General features: G+C 45.3%; 1 protein-coding gene across 1 annotated transcript; it reads left to right on the top strand.

The window, feature by feature from the left end:
* Positions 1-11,034: 11,034 nt before the first annotated feature.
* Calhm6 (calcium homeostasis modulator family member 6) lies at positions 11,035-12,608 on the top strand. The gene is made up of 2 exons (XM_021662861.2): positions 11,035-11,627; positions 12,110-12,608. The coding sequence occupies exons 1-2, from the start codon at positions 11,103-11,105 to the stop codon at positions 12,530-12,532; spliced, it is 948 nt and encodes a 315-aa protein (XP_021518536.1). The 5' UTR covers positions 11,035-11,102; the 3' UTR covers positions 12,533-12,608.
* Positions 12,609-18,537: the final 5,929 nt, after the last annotated feature.

The raw sequence follows: 18,537 nt of genomic DNA, 5'->3' as shown, positions 1-18,537 counted from the left end.
GATTTCACCTTACACCCATGAGAATGGCCAAGATCAAAACCTCAAGTGACAACACATGCTGGAGAGGTTGTGGAGAAAGGGGAACCCTTCTCCACTGCTGGTGGGAATGTAAACTTGTACAACCACTCTGGAAATCAATCTGGCGCTTTCTGAGACAACTAGGAATAGTGCTTCCCCATGATCCAGCCATACCACTCCTAGGCATATATCCAAAAGAGGCTCAAGTACACAAAAAGGACATTTGCTCAACCATGTTTGTAGCAGCTTTATTTGTAATAGCCAGAAGCTGGAAACAACCCAGATGCCCCTCAACTGAAGAATGGATGCAGAAATTGTGGTACATCTACACAATGGAATATTACTCAGCAATGAAAAATAAGGAAATCATGAAATTTGCAGGTAAATGGTGGGATCTGGAAAGGATCATCCTGAGTGAGTTGTCCCAGAAGCAAAAAGACACACATGGTATATACTCACTCATATAGACATACAACATAGGACAAACCCACTATAACCTGTGCATCTAAAGAAACTAAGCAAGAGAGAGGACCCTAACTAAAATGTCCAATCCCCATCCGGAAAGGCAAAGAGGATGGACATCAGAAGAAGAAGAAAACAGGAAACAACCTAGGAACCTACCACAGAGGGCCTCTGAAAGCCTCTGCCCTGCAGACTATCAAAGCAGATGCTGAGCCTGATGGGCAAGTGTTGGGCAGAGTGAATGGAATTTTATGTAAGAACTGGGAAATAGTAAGAGCTGGAGAGGACAGGGTCTCCACAAGGAGAGCAACAGAACAAGAAAATTTGAACACAGGGAACTTCCCAGAGACTCATATTCCAATCATGGTCTATTCTTGGAGATAACCCAGAACCCCTGCACAGATGTAGCCCAGGGCAGTTCAGAGTCCAATTGGGTTTCATAGTAATGGGAAGAGGGACTGCCTCTGACATAATCTGATTGGCCTGCTCTTTGATCACCTCCCCCTGGGGGGAAGCAGCCTTACCAGGCCCTAATAGAGGACAATGCAGCCACTTTTGATGTGAACTGATGGACTAAGATCAGAAAGGAGAGGAGAACCTCCCCTATCAGTGGACTTGGGGAGTGGCATGCATGCAGAGGGAGGAGGGAGGGTGGGATTGGGAGGGAAGGAGGGAGGGGCTTATAGGGGGATGCAGAATGAATAAAGTGTAATTGAGGAAAAAATTAAAAAAAAAAGGGGGGGGGGAAATAATTTAAGAACCTTAAATGACTTTCAAAATTGGAGCAAAACATGGAGTTAGTCAATTTACATGGAGCATGTCTCGCCCCTGGGGGCAATGGTCTCCTGAACCTACTCAGACCTCGGACACCACCACTGCTAGTTCTAGAACTGATGCAAGATGTTCCAACGAGGGGGTTAAGGCTTCTCATAATATTTCCTATAAGCCCACACCTGTTTGTTTATATCCCCCATTTTTATTCATTATTAGCCAGATAGAGCCAAGTAATTGTGGTGATGATACTTGCTTTTTTGCCCAATGCTGGAATGCTAGTGAATTTAGGTATGCCCTGGTTACTTGCATGCCTTGCTGGGTGCCTGTGCCCGTTGATGCCCCTCACGCTATGACTCTCTTCAGACAGAAAAGGGATCTTGGAACTACAGCCGCCACTGTTACTGCCATCTCATTGGCGGCTGTTGGAGCTACCACTGTGGCATTAGCCATGAGTCATACTGTGCAGACTGCTCAGACCCTGAACAATCATTTAGCCAATGTAGCTCATGCCTTAGATGTACAAAAAGGAATTAATGCTCAACTAAAAGGAGGCTTGATGGTGTTCAATCAGAGGATTGACCTCGTGCAGGAGCAAATTGATACCCTATGACAAATGGCTCAACCGGGCTGTCAATGAAAGTATGCTGGACTTTGTGTCCCTAGCATACAACATGAGAATTTTCTCTGTGCTGCAAATCTGTCTAAACAATTGTCTAGCTATATTTTAGGTAATTGGACTGGAGAATTCGATACTACGATGGAGCAGCTGAGAGTGGCCATTATCATGGTAAATTCTACCAGAGTGGACGCAGGACTAGTCACAGGATTATCACCATGGATTGCTGCAGCCATGAATCATCTGAAGGAATGGGCGGGCATGGGAGCGTTAGCAGGCCTTCTGGTGTTGGTCTCCTTGGTTTGCCTGTGGTGTATATGCAAGATTAGAGTCTCACAACAGTGTAATGCAGCCATGATCATTCAGGCCTTTACAGCCATTGAAGCAGGACAGTCTCCCCAAGCATGGTTGGCTACCATAAAAAGCTAAAATGTTACGCTCAGGATGCGAGGTTAAGCACTGCACTCAGGGTCAGCCGCTTTGGACCCAGAGAAGAGCATGTCTGATTGCATGCGGGTTGATGCCCCAGGTCCCGCCTCTGAGAAAAAGGTCTGATGCTCTTTGGGTGGATGACACCTAAATGAACATCGGTACAAAGTCCCAATTTATTTCTAATATCAGAGATCAGACCTCTACTCTTGCCTGATGCATCTAAAACAAAAAGGGGGAACTGTAGAGAGCTGTGTAATGCTGCGCCTTTAAGATGGAGCTGGTTTCCGCCTTCCACCTTCCCGATGGTGAGTGCTCTCTGTCACAAACAACTCCACATTTGGCTAAGGCTGAGGATCTGGCTTGCTTCCATGTATGTGGACCTATCTGCATTGCCCACATGGCACGCTGGGGTTGGCTACCCAGAGGCTATTTAAGCTGTGGGCTGGCTTTCCCCAGGGTCAGATGATTGTTCAAGGTTCCTGAATAAACTGCATTGAAAAAAAAAAAAAAAAGAAAACTTAATTTCTGAGCAATATGTTCTAGCATACAGCTGAATATAGAGGGCTAAATTACATTCAAAATACCCAGAACTAAAACCACTCACAGAGCCAAAGATGGTAGAGGTGGACAGCAGGGTCTAGGACAAACTTAAGGCTCCCAGGCAGAACCAGAACTCTCCACACTGTAGGAACTTGTAGATGTGGCATGATCAGTGCCTGTGAGGCTGTGATTTGTGAACACAGAAAAAGTAAATCTGGGGCACAGGGATGGGGAAATTTAGACGCATGAGCTAACGCAGCACTATGCTGTAAGAACTCAGGATGTGGTGAGTTTCTGGGCAGTCTCAAGTGACAGCTTCTGTCTGTAAAGCCCTAAACCTGACCTTCCACCTGTAATTTTGTCCTTTGTCCTTCTCACCTTTAACATTCCCATTGCTCTGGTGTTCTGTACAACCAAGCTCCTTTGTATGCCAGGATCATTGTGTGTATATTAATTGCCATCTTCTCACAGGACCCCACAGAACACCCCATTTTCTCGCTCTGTATAATCTTTAGAACTACTACCTCATTTTCTGTGATCTTTCTGCTTTACTGCAGGGATGGCATGAGACCTTTCTGTTTTGATATTTTTGTGTCTAACAGTACCAGGCAGTTCCTATAGGAGCCTGGCATAGCTGGAATGCTTATTAAACATTTTAATGTGTTATGCCCAGATCTTAAGGTCTCCAAAGTCCACCAGGAGCAAAGACCACGAATGCAAGAGCAAAGAGCTTTATTTGGGCTTAAGCTTGGTCTCTCCACCGTCACCAGCACACTGGATCAGAGAGGAGAGCCCCGAACCAGCTGCACAGCAGTGTTTTTATTTGGGTTTTGAGCAAGAACTGGGAATTCCCAGCTTAGCAGTTACACGATTGGATAACATTCATCAAGGGCAAGCTTGTTACAAAGTGATTGGCTAACCAACATAACTAACATTGAGCGAGCTATCTGTAGACCTCAGGAATGTTAGGGGTTTTCTGTGCCATGAATGTTCTACTACAAGGTCGGTGGGCTGCCCAGGACAGATGCCCCACCCTAAGATAGGATACCTTCCCATTCTTGTGGTTACCTCCATGCTCTTCCTTGGGTAGGCAATTTTATGGTTTTCTTATTCCTGGAATCAGTGACCTATGACCTAGTTCCTGGGTCTGATGACTTTTGGGAATGGGGGTGGAATTCGGGCCTGGTCCTCTCAAGTGAATGACTGAAGAGACTAATTAATGAACTGGTTAACAGTCAAATTAATTTAATTGGAGAAGGAAGCTGACAGTTTATGAGAAAAAAAAAGTGAGATCAGATCTTTCATTAAAGGAGGCAGAGAGTAGAAGTTTGCCTGCCATCTTCATTAACATTGAATAAAATGAAAACAGATGGTTTACGGTACAGTTGTAGGAAAGGGGTAGCCTGGGTGGTTTTGAGCTTTGGAGGAGGATAAAGTATCATGGAGTAGTGGGGGTGGGAGGAAATCTCAGGGTTGGCCATTAGAGAAAGCAGCCAGGAAAAGATTACCTCTTCTTGGCATGAGAAATATGGCGGGGAGGAGAATCTTGTCTGATTTCAGAAGGGACATTGGGTTTGCCCTGGTTAGTACCTGGATGGCAGAAATGAAAAGCTGTGAACACAGAAAGGTTCTTTCTTGATGGAATATGGAAATTGTGGATGAGAAAGAAAACATGAGTGGCATGAAGAAGAAGAGTCATGTAGCAATGAGAAGACACATGGGAAGGAACATGTTTTGGAAGACAGAGGATTATGGAGACAATAGCTATCACTGAATTGATTACCCTCAAATATGCAGGCAGTCTAGCCCTACTGAGGATACAGGACAGTGAAAAATCCTGATCTGGGGTTGGCTTCTAACCATACATGGGAAAAAGGGCTTTTCATCATGCCACTCTTGAGTTTTTGTGCTAGGTACTATGGTAGTCATTGGTGTGTATACTTAGGAAGGCAAGTGGACTAAGAGAAGCAAATTTACACCTGTAGTATAAGCTATTTATACTTATCAAGTGAAACAAAGCTAGCCTACTGAATGGACACCAAGAGCAGCCAATTTATCGCGAACTCTCCACTCATACTCTAAGTGGATGTTCTCTTTGTGGTCAGCTAAGGGCCACATGAATTATTTAGGGTAGTGCCTGGTCATCAAGTGCCTGCGTGTATCCCTTGGTCTAAACTTGACCACACATGTGGGGCCTTAGGTAATACAGAATGAAGGTAACCGTTGTATATTCTCAGGGACGTAGGGTTTGAGGAACCACCTGGGAATGAGAAATAACTGTAGGAGTCGGCTGCCGGGAGGCAGCCTCTCCATCTGGGGAGGCTAGGTCTGTGATGGTCCTCCTCCCATCTGTTTCTCATCAAAGATGGCTGCTGTGAGGCAGCCTCTCAATCAGAATTCTGTAGTACCACCCGGAAGGGTGTCCTTATCTGAATTGCCTGTTGTGTTCTCTTTGTCTCTATCGTTGTTGCTTTTTTGACTTTCTTGACAGACAACTTTATTGTGGGACAGACTGTGACTTCTTTTTGACCTTCCACCTCCTTATCCACCAGCTTTTCCCCCACTAATCCCCCATCAGGTCTGCAGCAGGGTGCCACCAGTCCCTTGGCAGCGCCAGATTCTGAAAGCCAGAGTGCTGCCAGCAGTCCCTCCGCACCGCTGCAGTCACCACCAGATTCCGAAAGTGAACCCCCCTTTTCCGAAAATCCCCAAGCTCTAGCTGATTTGTTTGAATATGTCCTCTTCTTACACCAGCCCACTTGGGATGATTGCCAGCAATTCTTGCAGGCCCTCCTGGCTACCAAGGAACGGGGACGGTTCCTCCTTGAGGTGAGAAAGAATGCCGGAGCGTATGGAAGGGCTTCCATCCTCCCTAATGAGATTGATGATGGCTTTCCCCTCACTTGCCCCAACTGGAATTATATACATAATGAGGGACCCAGAGGTAGGGAGCACCTGAAAGTCTACCACCAGACTCTAATGGTGGGTCTCCGTGGGGCCACTCGAAAGCCCACCAATTTGACGAAGGTAAGAGAGACAGTTCAGGGACCGGATGAATCTCTGGCAGCCTTTCTCGAATGGCTGATGGAGACTTACTGCCGGTTTAGGCCCTATGACCCTACCTCAGATGAGCATAGGGCAATGGTGACTATAACCTTTATAGACCAGTCAGCCAGAGATATTTATAGAAAACTCTAGAAAATAGAGGGTTTATAGGACAAGTTGTTGAAGGATTTAGTGCAGGTAGCAGAAAAGGTTTTCTACAGCCAGGAGACGGAAGAAGAGAAAGAGGAAAGAAAGCAGAAAGAGCAGGAAGCAAGAGAAAGAAAAAGGGATAAGAGGCAAGACAGAAAGTTGACTAAGATCCTGGCCCCCGTAGTGCAGGAGAGTCGTAATGATAAGGAGAGAGTTCCTAGCAATTGGAGGGGCCCTCTGTCTAAGGATCAGTGTGCCTGTTGCAAGGAGAAAGGACACTGGATCAAGGATTGTCCAAAAGGAAGAAAAAGCCGGTCCACTTCTTGGTGGACACTGGCACCCAGCATTCTGTTCTGTTACAAGACTTAGGAGCTAAAAAAGAGAAAAAATCATGGGTCCAAGGAGCCACTGGATGTAAACAATATTCATGGACTACCCGAAGAATGGTGGACCTTGGAGTGGGCCGGGTATCCCACTCATTCTTAGTTGTCCCCGAGTGCCAGTACCCACTGTTAGGGCGAGATATCCTAACCAAGATAGGGGCCCATATCATTTTAGACCAGATGGCCCACAGGTGACAGACAATAAAGGGGATCCCATTCATGTGCTGACGATTCAACTGGAAGATGAATACCACCTGTTTGAAAAGGTGGTAAGTCTGGAAAAAGACATTGACTGGTGGCTAGAGAGACATCCCAGAGCAGGGCTGAAACGGCTGGCCTAGGAAAAGCAGAGAAACAGCCCCCAGTTCAGATAGAGCTGAAGCCTCAGGCTACCCCGATCGCAGTGCGACAATATCCGATGTCTAAGGAAGCCCGTGACAGGATCCGCCCTCACATACAGCGGCTCCTTGACCTAGGGGTTCTCAGAAGGTGCCAATCCGCCTGGAATACTCCATTGCTGCCAGTTTGGAAGCCTGGGAGCAACGACTATCGACCCGTACAGGACTTGAGCGAAGTTAACAAACAGGTCACGGACTTACATCCTACCATGCCCAACCGGTATAACCTGTTGAGTTTCTTTCCCCCTGACAGGGTTTGGTATACAGTCCTGGACCTTAAGGATGCATTCTTTTGCTTTCAACTTAGCCCTATCAGCCAAGACATTTTTGCTTTCAAATGGAAAGACCCAGACTCAGGGGTCTCGGGCCAGCTTACATGGACTCGACTTCCTCAAGGGTTTAAAAATTCCCTTACCATATTTGATAAAGCCCTACCCTGGGACCTGGCACACTTCCGGGCCACCAATCCCCAGGTAACTCTTCTCCAATATGTGGATGACATTCTATTACCTGCAGATTGTAAAGAAACCTGCCTTGAAGCCACTGACTGGCTGTTGCAAGAGCTGGGTGAGCTCGGCTAAAGAGCATCGGCGAAAAAGGCCCAGCTGCGCAGGAAACAGGTCAGTTATCTGAGATATATACTGAGAGGAAAAGAGACGGCTATCGGAGGCTAGAAAACAAAGGGCAACAACTCTTTCATCTGGGGGAAGGATGAACAAGCCGCATTTGATAAAGCCGGGAATGTCCAAAAGGGGTGCTAACACAGATAATTGGACCCTGGAAGAGACCAGTAGCCTATCTATCAAAAAAGCTTGATTCAGTAGCAGCAGGATGGCCAACCTGCCTATGAATAGTAGCGGCAGTGGCGGCACTAGTACAAACTGACTCTGGGATAGGAACTCACCATCTATGTCCCTCATGCCCTTGAGAGTGTCATAAGGCAACCACCTGATTGCTGGCTCACAAATGCCCGAATGAACGCATTACCATGCTTTGCTCTTGAATTACGATAGAGTCACCTTTGCCCCGGTGACAGGGCTAAACCCTGCCACCTTATTGCTGGATCCAGAAATTCAGCCCCCGGAGCATGATTCTAGCAGGTTCTAGCAGAGGAACAGGGATGGTGAAAGGACTTGACATTCTGGCTTTGCTCAATGCCTTGTTGCTGCCCGCCAAGGTAAGCATTATTCATTGCCTGGGACATCAGAAGAGAACTTCCAGGGCAGCAAAGGGGAATAACATGGCTGATCAGGAGGCTAAAGCAGCCGCTAGAGGAAACTCTGTCCTAGTGGTACTGACCGCTAAGCTTCCCAGAGAAGAACGACTAAACTACTCAGAAAGTGACTTAAAGCTAATATGGTAAAAACAATGGATATTTGACACCGATATGGGGGCATGGATTGACTCCAAAGGTAAGATCATTCTACCACAGAAAGACACTGAGAAATTGATAATTCAGATGCATAAATGGACTCACTTGGGGGCAAAAAAATTGGCTGAAATTGCCCGCCAATCCCAATACCAAATACTAAACCTCACTGCCCTGAGAGAGTGACATGGGAGTGTGAACCCTGTCAAAAGGATGGGTGAAAGCTTTTTCCACAAAGAAAGAAACCGATCTGGTCATAGCCAAAAAGATTCTGGAAGACATTTTTCCTCGGTTCGGTATTCCAAAGGTAATTGGGTCAGACAATAGGCCAGCCTTCATTGCTCAGGTAAGTCAGGAGGTGGCCAGATTTCTGGGGCTTGATTGGAAATTACACTGTGCTTATAGATCCCAAAGTTCAGGACAGGTAGAAAGGATGCATAGAACTTTAAAAGAGACTCTCACCAAATTGACCATGGAGACTGGTGGTGACTGGGTGGTGCTCCTTCCCTTGGCCCTTTTTAGAGTCAGAAATACTCCCTCCTTACTGGGCCTGACTCCCTTCGAACTACTATATGGGGTTCCTGCTCCCCTGACTCTTCTTGGGGACCCCTTTGACATAACTAGTGGTAACTCTGACTTGTTGTCCAGGCTGAAAGGACTACAGCTTATTCAGAAAGAAATTTGGAGCAGGGTTGGCAGTACATATGCGCCTGGGTCCTTGGAGGTGCCCCATCAGTTCCAGGTTGGTGATATGGTATGTGCGATGACATCGCAGCCAGAATCTGGAACCTCGGTGGAAGGGTCCTTATTACATCCTGCTCACCACTATACCAACTGCCGTCAAAGTAGAGGGCATCGCATCTTGGATCCATGGGTCACACATCAAGCCAGCTCTTCATCAAACTGCAGACACCTAGAAAGTCCAAGCCTCCAGCAACCCGCTAAAACTGAAACTCATCAGGGACAATAAACTCTCTGACCAGTACTCGCCTTCATCAGGGAATGTGTAAATGCAGTTTAGGTCCTGATGCTCCAGAGACAGCATCAACCTCTCCCTGAGGTTGATCCACAATTTTAGGGTTAAAATTGAGGCAAAAAGAAAAGGGGGGAGGGAAATGAGGGACCACCTGGGAATGAGAAACAACTGTGATTATTTGAATTGAAGCCAGGTGCAGAGAGCTCTTGAAGGGCGGGTGAACTGTTCTGAGAAGCAACCAGCTGTAAACTACCTACAACCAGCTGTAAACTATAGAGCAAAGTGATCTGATTTTCAGGTATAAAAACCCTGTGCTTTGCATGTTCAGGGTCGTCTCCTGTCTTTGTAGGGGCGACCCTATCGAGATAGCAATAAAACCTCTTGTTTTGCAGAGAGCTGTGGTCTGTGAGAGTTCCTGGGAAGGGCGCGATCCTGAGCACCTGAGTTCAAAACTAGTGTTCTTTCTAGTATCCTTCACCTCATTCAGGAGCTGTGAAATAGTAGGGTTCTCAGTGTCACAGCTTTGATTATGGTTTGTGTCAGAAGGACTAACAAGAGTGAAGACAGGGGTCGTGTTAGATGTGTGTAGCTTCAACTTAAAAAGTCTGTGGTGTAACTAGAATTCTGTTTTGTCTTTTGTTGCTATTTTGTTTTGTCTTGAAACAGGGTATCACTGTGTAGTCTTGGCTGCCCGACTATAGACTAGGCTAGCTTTGAACTCACAGAGATCCATCTGCCTCTGCCTCCCCAGTGCTGGGCTTAAAGGCATGTGCCACCAAGCCCAGCCTCACAGTGCTTTTCTGAGTAGCCATACAACATCCTCTGTGCTGTCTGTCTAACCTGGTAGTCACAAAGTAATGTGATATCCCTGCAGGTACAGACAATGTTATGGCATACCTGTGAAAAGTACCCATCATACTAACAAGTAAATAAACCAAATTCAGCCTTTGGAGCTAGCTAGCTAGCTAGACAGATAAATAGATAATAGTATGAACTATCTTGGCATGTCTGTCCTCCAGGCTGGGGCACTGTACAGAAGAACTAGACCTTGACTTCATTCTCAGTTTTTCTGTGGTTTTGTTTATGAAAGAAAAATGAAAAAGCATGCCCTTGCTTCCTGTAAATGTTGGCTTAGGAATTAGGGTTGCTGCAATAGAGGGAAATTCAGGAGCTTTCCCGGTTTGATCAGCTAGTTACATTGTAAGAGGTCACTTTTGGGTTGGAGGAAAGCAAAGCAACAGAACAAGAGTTCTCTTGGTAGCCTTCCAGAATTGAGGAAGCAATGTGGCTGGGGCCCCAGACTTCTGCTCTGTCCTTTGCAGCTTAGATCCTGGCTAGGGGCTGAAAGGGAGTGAAGAAAGGACAGGCATACAGACAGACACACACACAATGAAGCTGGCACCAGGCTGGGTTCTCCTCAAATTTTAGCTTGGGGGAGGTGTTAGAATGGGAAGCCATTTATGTAGGCCAGCAGTCACAGCCTGCAAACTTCCAAGAAGAGTTACAGTGGCTAGTCTTGTATGCACTGATCAATTGTCTTTTATAAACATTCATAGCTCAGACTCCCAAGGAACGCTTTGCCATTACTCTGACCCTGATGCATATGGGTAATGGCTTTGTGAATTTACCATGGACCGATTGGTCTCACAGGCTGCCCACATCAAGATAACACAGTCACTCAGATCTTCTCTCACTCAGGGATTCCTCTGTTTCCTACAGCCTTGGGACATGGAGCGGGTCTCAGGAGGTCAGGATCCTAGGGGGCATATTCATGGCCTATGCCAGAGTTGGTTTGGTGAAAAACAGAAAGTGAAACACCGAAAGGGCTGAGAAACTCTCTTCCCCTTTTTAAACTTGCTTCAAAACAGAATGTAAAATTCACTCAACCTTCCTGACAAGCAGAGCAGAGGCAGCGGGGTGCCCAGGGTGAGCAGAGGCCATGGAAAAGTTCAAGGCAGTGCTGGACCTGCAGAGCAAGCACCGCAGCGCCCTGGGCTATGGCCTGGTGACCCTGCTGACGGCGAGTGGGGAGAAGATCTTCTCCGAGGTGGTGTTCCAATGTCCGTGCAGTGCCACCTGGAACCTGCCCTACGGCCTCGTGTTCCTGCTGGTGCCAGCGCTGGCACTCTTCCTCCTGGGCTACGCGCTGAGCGCCCGCACCTGGCGCCTGCTCACCGGCTGCTGCTCCCGGAGCGCGAGCGTGCGGTGCAACGTGGGGTTGCGCAGCGCGTTCGTCTGCGCGCAGCTCAGCGCGTCCGCAGCGCTTGCGCCCCTCACCTGGGTGGCGGTGGCGCTGCTCGGGGGCTCCTTCTACCAATGCGCTGTCAGCGGGAGCGCGCGCTTGGCGCCGCACCTGTGCCAGGGCAGCGACCCCAGCTGCGTAGCCAAGCTACCGCAGGTTCCCTGCAACAAGCAGGAGGCGTGGATGCAGGAGATCCTCAGGCAGCTCAAGGCTCAGTCTCAGGTCAGGCATGCGCAGACGGGCAAGTGAGACATCGGTGGCTAGTGAATATTTAAACAGCTGGGAAAGGGGAAGGTACTTGTCCAGTAGCTGGCTCTGTAGGAGTCAGAAGTACCTTTTGCTTTATTTTTTAGTGTTCAGTTCCACTGTGTAGCAAATCCTTAGGCCTCTTTACAATGTACGGTCCTTTTCCCGGGATCCGTAGAAACCCCACATTTTCAGTTCCGGGGGAGTGATAGGGGTGCTCCTTCCTGACATGACTGGGACTATTGACTTTTCAAGACCGCAGTTGTGTTGTTGTCCTGGGGATGGGCTTGTGTGTGTGTGGTGGTTGGGGGGGTTGTTACGAACACTTCTTATTTTAAAGGGCTTAAGAGAAGATTTCTTCACTATCGAAGCTGGTGAGTGGTTTAGACTATCCTAGGCTTTTAACGTTTTCTAATGTTGAAAGTCACTAAGTTGTCGTTCTGTTGTCTTTCCTGTAGGTGCTGGGCTGGGTTCTGATAGCAGCTGTCATCATCTTACTTCTGGCTTTCAAGTCTGTCACTCGATGCCTCTCTCCCGTTAGTTATCTGCAGTTAAAGTTCTGGGAAATCTATTCGGAGAAGGAGAAGCAGATCCTTCAAAGTCAAGCTACTGAGCATGCTACCCAGTTGGCAAAAGAGAATGTTAGATGTTTCTTTGAGTGCACGAAGGTGAAGGAATGCACCACTCCGAGCAGTAAAGACTGGCAGCAAATCTCAGCGCTCTACACTTTCAATCCCAAGAACCAGTTCTACAGCATGCTGCACAAGTTCGTGAGCAGGGAAGAGACGAGTGGCAGTCTTAAATCTGTGGAAGGGGACGCAGTGGTCCCTGTCCTTGGCTTTGTAGATGCCCCTTCCATAGTCAACACTCATTCTGTGTGATCTTGCAAATGACCAGAAAAAAAAAATCATTTTGAATAGTTGCTCATATAAAAAAAATAAATAATGGTATGTTTTATGGCTGCTTGTTTTCTTCCAAATTGTGAGATTTTTAGATCTGAAATATAACATAAGTTTCACCTTTTTATTATATTAATTATTAAGTAAATGAAACAGAGGGAAAAATTTACCTGAAGTAACAATCTATATTAAAAGTTTTATATTCCTGTTCTAGAGACATTACTGTAAAAGCTGAAGGAACAATTGAACTTCAGATCTTTCTGTTGGAGCTCATTTCAAGGTTGGAGTTTTGCTGATGTTTGCCATAGAAAGAATGTTAGCAATGTAACATTTATGACACCACAGTCTGTTCTTTGCTATAGTGGAGAACACTGTGTTTCTAGCCAGGCGCACTATGATTATTCAAATACTATGACATTTGATGCCTTTAATATGATTTCTGCATGAAAATTAATAATGAACAGGAAAACTGTAGGCAATGATGTTTTTAATTTTTTAGGTCAAAGGCTGGGTGTGGTAGCACACACCTTTCACCCTAGCACTCAGGAGACAGAAGGAAGCAGGTCTCTGTGTGTGTGAATGCCCCTCTCCAAGTTCCAGCCAGGGCTATGGAGTTGGACCCAAACAAAAGAAACAAAGATTTGCCAGTTTGTGCTGCATTCATTTTTAAGCCAGAGGAAACTTTCAAAAACCTATCCATTAAGGTAAGTTTAAAGTACACATACCAAAAACTGGCTGAGGGCAGGAGGAACAGCGTGGTCAAGAGATTTTTCTGCTTTTATAGATGACTCAGGTTCAGTTCCCAGCACCCATGTGTTGGCTCACAACCACATGTAACTTCAGTTCCGGGGCATCAGATGCCACCTTATGACCTCTTTCGACACTGTGTACATATGATGATATACATACAGACACACACACAAGCAAAAAAAACCTATACACATAAAATAAACATAGATCTTTTTAAAAAGAGAGACAGAACAGGCCGTGCGGTGTATGCCTTTAATCCTAGCGCCTTGGAGGTAGAGGCAGGTAGCTCTCTGTGAGTGGGAATCCAGCTTGGTTTACAGAGCAAATTCCGGGACAGCCAGGAACCCTGTCTTGATAAAAAAAACCAAGAGGTCTGAAATCCCACACCTGGTCATCATACATTTACAAAAAAAGGGGGGGGGCAAGATTAAAACCATGTCATCCAAATAATTTAAAAGTACAAATTGTGACTTGGTTTAGACAAGGGGAGTGAGGGGTTTGGAAACCCTGCGAGAAGCTGGAGTGTAAGGCTGCTGGTGAGCATTTCAGTCAGGTGAAAGGCTGAGGTAGGAGGGTCTTAGCGGTGCTAAGACTACAGAGACAACTAGGAAACAGGAGGGGGACAAATTCGGTGTTCAACCTGTTGCCACACCCCTCCCCAGGAAGCTTCTTAGCCAAAGTGAAGGTGATGGAGGCCCATCGAGTTGTCTCTGACACAGAAACAGAGAGGAATGAACGTGGGTTACTGGTGATCAAAACAGGAAATGTGCACTTTGTACACAGTCGCAGCGTGACTGTTGATGGGCACGGTGTGAAACTCAGTGAAAGCATCCGCAGACAGAAACTTTAAGAGCTTTCAGAATCACTTGTTGCTCCTGCCCATCCCCCAAATTTATGGCCGCTTCCTGTTTTTAAGAATGTGAAATCTCTAAGCTGTAAAACAATTAGGCATTGATCAGATTTAGTCCTCTTTCCTCCCCTGGCAAGTCCTGCTTCAGTTTTTGTTTGGCCTTTTTTCCATTGAATGGGACTAGTCATCGCGATGGATGTCCTCTTGTGGAGGGTCACATTTAACAGGAAACTTGGCAGGAGGAACTGCAAGGCCAGGCCTTCTTCATTCTTAAAAAGATGTAGCTTTGGAAAGCATACCGCATCTAGTTTTGTTTTTACTTCCTTTATTCCGTTTTCCAGTTTTGCTTTGTATGTTCATTCCCCTTATGAACTATTAAATTTCTCCATTGCTTTGGTTTGTGCTCCACATTTTCTTCCAGAATTTGGAACATTTTGAAAAATATGTTTGAGACAAAACAAAACACACTATCATGGAATTAAACTGTGAGATAAAATACCCCATTCCTTTGTAACATGTGCCTATCAGGTAGAGCCTCACACCAGTATTCACACTTCCACTTTTTAAATGCTGATCGGTGACTCTTTGCACACAATGTAATTTGGCCACAGCAGTAAACTACAACTCACTTCAACAAAAAGTTACTACATAATTGTTTGGGTAGGTAATATAGGCTCTTTTATTTTATATATACATTTGCAAACACACACATACTCATAAAATGCATAAAGACAAGCACTAAATTATCAAATGTGGTTACTTCTGAATGGTAAAGTTAGAGAATTGAGAAAAGAAACTTCGGCACGTTCATCTTTGGGTTTGGGAATAATAACTGTGTAATTAGAAACGATTCAGAGTTCTGCATCGTTATTGCGATCTGCAGCCAAAAAAGTAGCTGGGTATCTGTAATCTGGGTTTGTTTTTGGCAAGTCTGTGGGCTACCCACAAAACACAGATTATTCACATTCAAGATTAAGTACTTAAACGGTAGAGAGGGTAAGCATCTAAAGTCACATGGGTAGTGAAGGGAAAACTATTGGTGGGCTCTGACCTTGGTGCGGCTTAGTATGGCTCTTTGGCTGTTTTCATTGAGGTCTCATAGTTTCCTTGTTAGCCTTGTGCTTCTGTGGGCAGAGACCCAAGTGTTCTCAGTAAGGCCTCACACTTCACATTTCATCCTGAAAACTCAGCAGCTGAAGTAGCTGACTTTTGAGTAAATATTATGTGACCAAGACACAATAGGATTATTTCCCAGTGAGGACATGGTCATTGTCATGAGCAAGGCACGCTGGTCTTCTGGGCCTGGCCTCAAACAGACCACACATGGGCTCAAGAAGCATTTTCTGACTTGCTGTGTGCTTGCTGGCTTAGCTAAGGAATCTTTTTTATCACCTTGCCTTTATGCTGTCCTGAAGCTTTAATCTTAGGAGAGATTCAGGAGAGAGAGTGTGTGGTTAAACCTTACTGAAAAACAAATATATATTATTATAAGAAAGAGAAGGCTTTCCATTGTGATGGGCACTAAGCAAGACAATACAGTTCAGAAATCCTAGATTTAAGCATGGTCTCTCTCCATCCAAATCCATGGCTAGAAGTATCATCATTTTATGAACGGATGAACACTGCAAGTCCCTAGGTAAACACCTAATGATACAAGCATATCCATAAGGTTTCTGGCTGAAAAACCCATGGGAAACCCTTATCCACAATATCCTAGACGGTATCTACCAGGTGACTTGTGATAAATAATTCTCTAGAAGACAAAAGACATATAAATCTTCCTGTCAGCCTCTGCTGAAGCATCAAATGTTTACTTGTTAGCTATGGCACCCTTCCTAAGACACTGCTTCTGTAGCTTTGAAAAAGAGATCCAAATTGTTGAACCCAGTAAACCTAGAGGCTGAGCTCCTGCTATTGGAGGAAGAGACTGCTACTCAGTTTCCAAAGCAGGGAAACTGAATTTGTGCTTGTAGGCAAAGAGGGCGGGGCTTGTAGGGCATTGTTTTCACTAATGAATCTGCTGACTTTGTGCTGCATTTTATAGTACATTTAAGGAACTGTGCTGCAGAAGTAGGGATTGCAAATTTGAAGCATGGAAGTGCAGCTATTTGCTGATTAGCCAATGTTCAGAAATGTGAGGCTTTCACACGGCTGAGCACTTCAGAAGTTTTTGATGGGCTTAAGCAAAAGGGTTGATGAGCAACTGGGCCAGGTTTCCATTTTCTTATAGTTTGGTTTCTGTTGCTGGATAAACACTGGATAAAGCAGCAGTTTAGGGGAAGAAAGAAATTATTTGGCTTATGTTTCTACATCACAATCCACCATAAAGGGAAGTCAGGGGAAAAGCTCCAGGTAGGAACTGAAGCAGAGACCATAAGAGGAATTCTGTTTCCTGACTTGCTTCCTCTGACTGACTCAGCCTGTTTTGTTGACTAGGGATGGCACTACCATAGTGGGTAGGGTTCACCTACATTAACTAAAGGAATCAGAGGGATTCCAAAATTGAGGCTCCCTACTCAGGTGATTTTAATTGTGGCAAGTTACCATTGAAACTGATCATTACAAGCAGCTTCTTGATTTAAGCTTGAGTATAATGCCACTTTTTATTGTTGTTGTTGAGACAAGGTATCTCTGTGTAGCCACAGGTGTCATGGAACTCCCTCTGTAAACCAGACTGACCTAGAACGCAAAATCAGAGATCTGACTGCCTCTGGATTTCCAAGTGATGGTATCAAAGGCTTGCAACCACCACAAGTGCCTTACAGTAATTTCTGTGGTGCATGTTTCTTCCTTGAATAGAAACTAGAAACATTTTTTATGCTCAAATGGAAAGATGGTATTGGTATTTGTTCAGGGCGGGTGCAATTCTTTGTTTTTGTAAAGAGACAGCTAGAGCCCTTGGCTTTTATTTTAGTATTTTAAAATATTTAAGTATTTAAGTATTTTAAAATCCACCTCTAGCTGCCCACCCACCTTCCTTCCCTGCCTATTCTTTTCTTTCTAGTTGTCTCATATATGATCTCTGGTTTAATTATGCACCCTGGCTGTTCTATATCCATTATCACCAGAATGTGAGGCTTGGTTGGCCACACTTCTCTATTTAATTGATTCTGTTTCTTCTCCTTACTTTGCTGCCAAGTCTGGGATGTTTACCTGCTGGATGGAGAAATGGCTCAGCTGTTAAAGGCTGGGCTCACAGCCAAAAGTAGATGTTTACTTACTATGATGTTAACTATTGTAACATGGGATTTTGAATCATCATGGGCATCATGGAAACAAATCTCAGGGCACCTGAGAGAGTTCCTGAAACTGGCTTGACTGAGGTGGGAACCTTAACTGTGGGTGTCACCTTTGCATGAGCCAAGGTTCCAGACTGAATGAAAAGGAGAAAGCGAGCTGAGCATCAGCACTCATTGTCTCTGCTTCCTGATTGTAAATGCAATTTAATTAGCTTCCTCCCATTCCCAATGCCTAACTTGCCTGCCATGCTGCACTGTACATTTGGGCTGACAGTGAAACCAACCTTTTCCTTCCTTAGCTGGCTTCTGTCAGGTATTTTGTTGTAGCAACAACTATTATAGCTATACATAAGCCTCTTTCTGAATGGTGGAAGTTGGCAGAAGAGATAAATTTTCCGGGCCATTAATGAGGTACATTATCGACTGTGGCAGGAGCAAACAGCACAGACATCATATGTGCAATGGTTTTCCTTACTCCTAAGTTCCTTGGTCATAACGTGCAAGGCTAAGAGGACACTTGTACACACAGTAGGTTGTCTTACTGGAGACACTAAACTTGAGATGCTGCTATCATTTTACAGGAAGTAGGAAGGAGCATCTCAAATACTTGGTAACTTATGGACAGCTGTGACTGCTGGATTTCCACTTGTACCCCAGTTCCTGAAAAATAACCTTGAAGTGTGTTGTTTATTAATAAGCTTAGGCCTTAAGCTTTGGATTGTTCTCCCACTAACTCATAACTTCTTGTGCTATTTGTACTAACCTTAGTCCGATCTACGGGCCCCCCACCCCTACTCTGCCTGGAAATCCTGCCTTCCAATCCTGCCTCAGCTTGTTGGACATCTGTTGTAGAAGAATTATTAATTTGGTATAGTTTTCTAACCCAGCTAGCCCCCAAATAATTGACACAGAGAGATTTATTTAACAAACTTAAGCACAATAATTGGGCAGGTATGATTTATACTAATTTTTTTATGCTAGGCTGGCTACTTCCTAGCCCCAAGCTCCAAGTTACTTGCCAGTATTCGTCTTGTCTGGGCTAGATCTACTCCATTAAGCCACATCCTTTCTCTCTATCATCTCCCTTCTTTCTTCTCTGGCCTTGTGGTTCCTCCCTGAGACCTGATTCCTAGACCAAGTCTGGGAAT

The sequence above is a fragment of the Meriones unguiculatus genome, chromosome 20 (assembly GCF_030254825.1).
Source record: "Meriones unguiculatus strain TT.TT164.6M chromosome 20, Bangor_MerUng_6.1, whole genome shotgun sequence".
Lineage (NCBI taxonomy): Eukaryota > Metazoa > Chordata > Mammalia > Rodentia > Muridae > Meriones > Meriones unguiculatus.
This window is presented reverse-complemented; position numbering and strand designations above follow the sequence as displayed.

What these genes read in the sequence shown, in the direction of transcription:
- Calhm6 (XM_021662861.2), top strand. Translation starts at nt 11,103, where the DNA reads ATGGAAAAGTTCAAGGCAGTGCTGGACCTGCAGAGCAAGCACCGCAGC. An exon ending in AGCTCAAGGCTCAGTCTCAG is followed by an intron (nt 11,628 to 12,109) that starts GTCAGGCATGCG and finishes TCTTTCCTGTAG; the next exon opens with GTGCTGGGCTGGGTTCTGAT.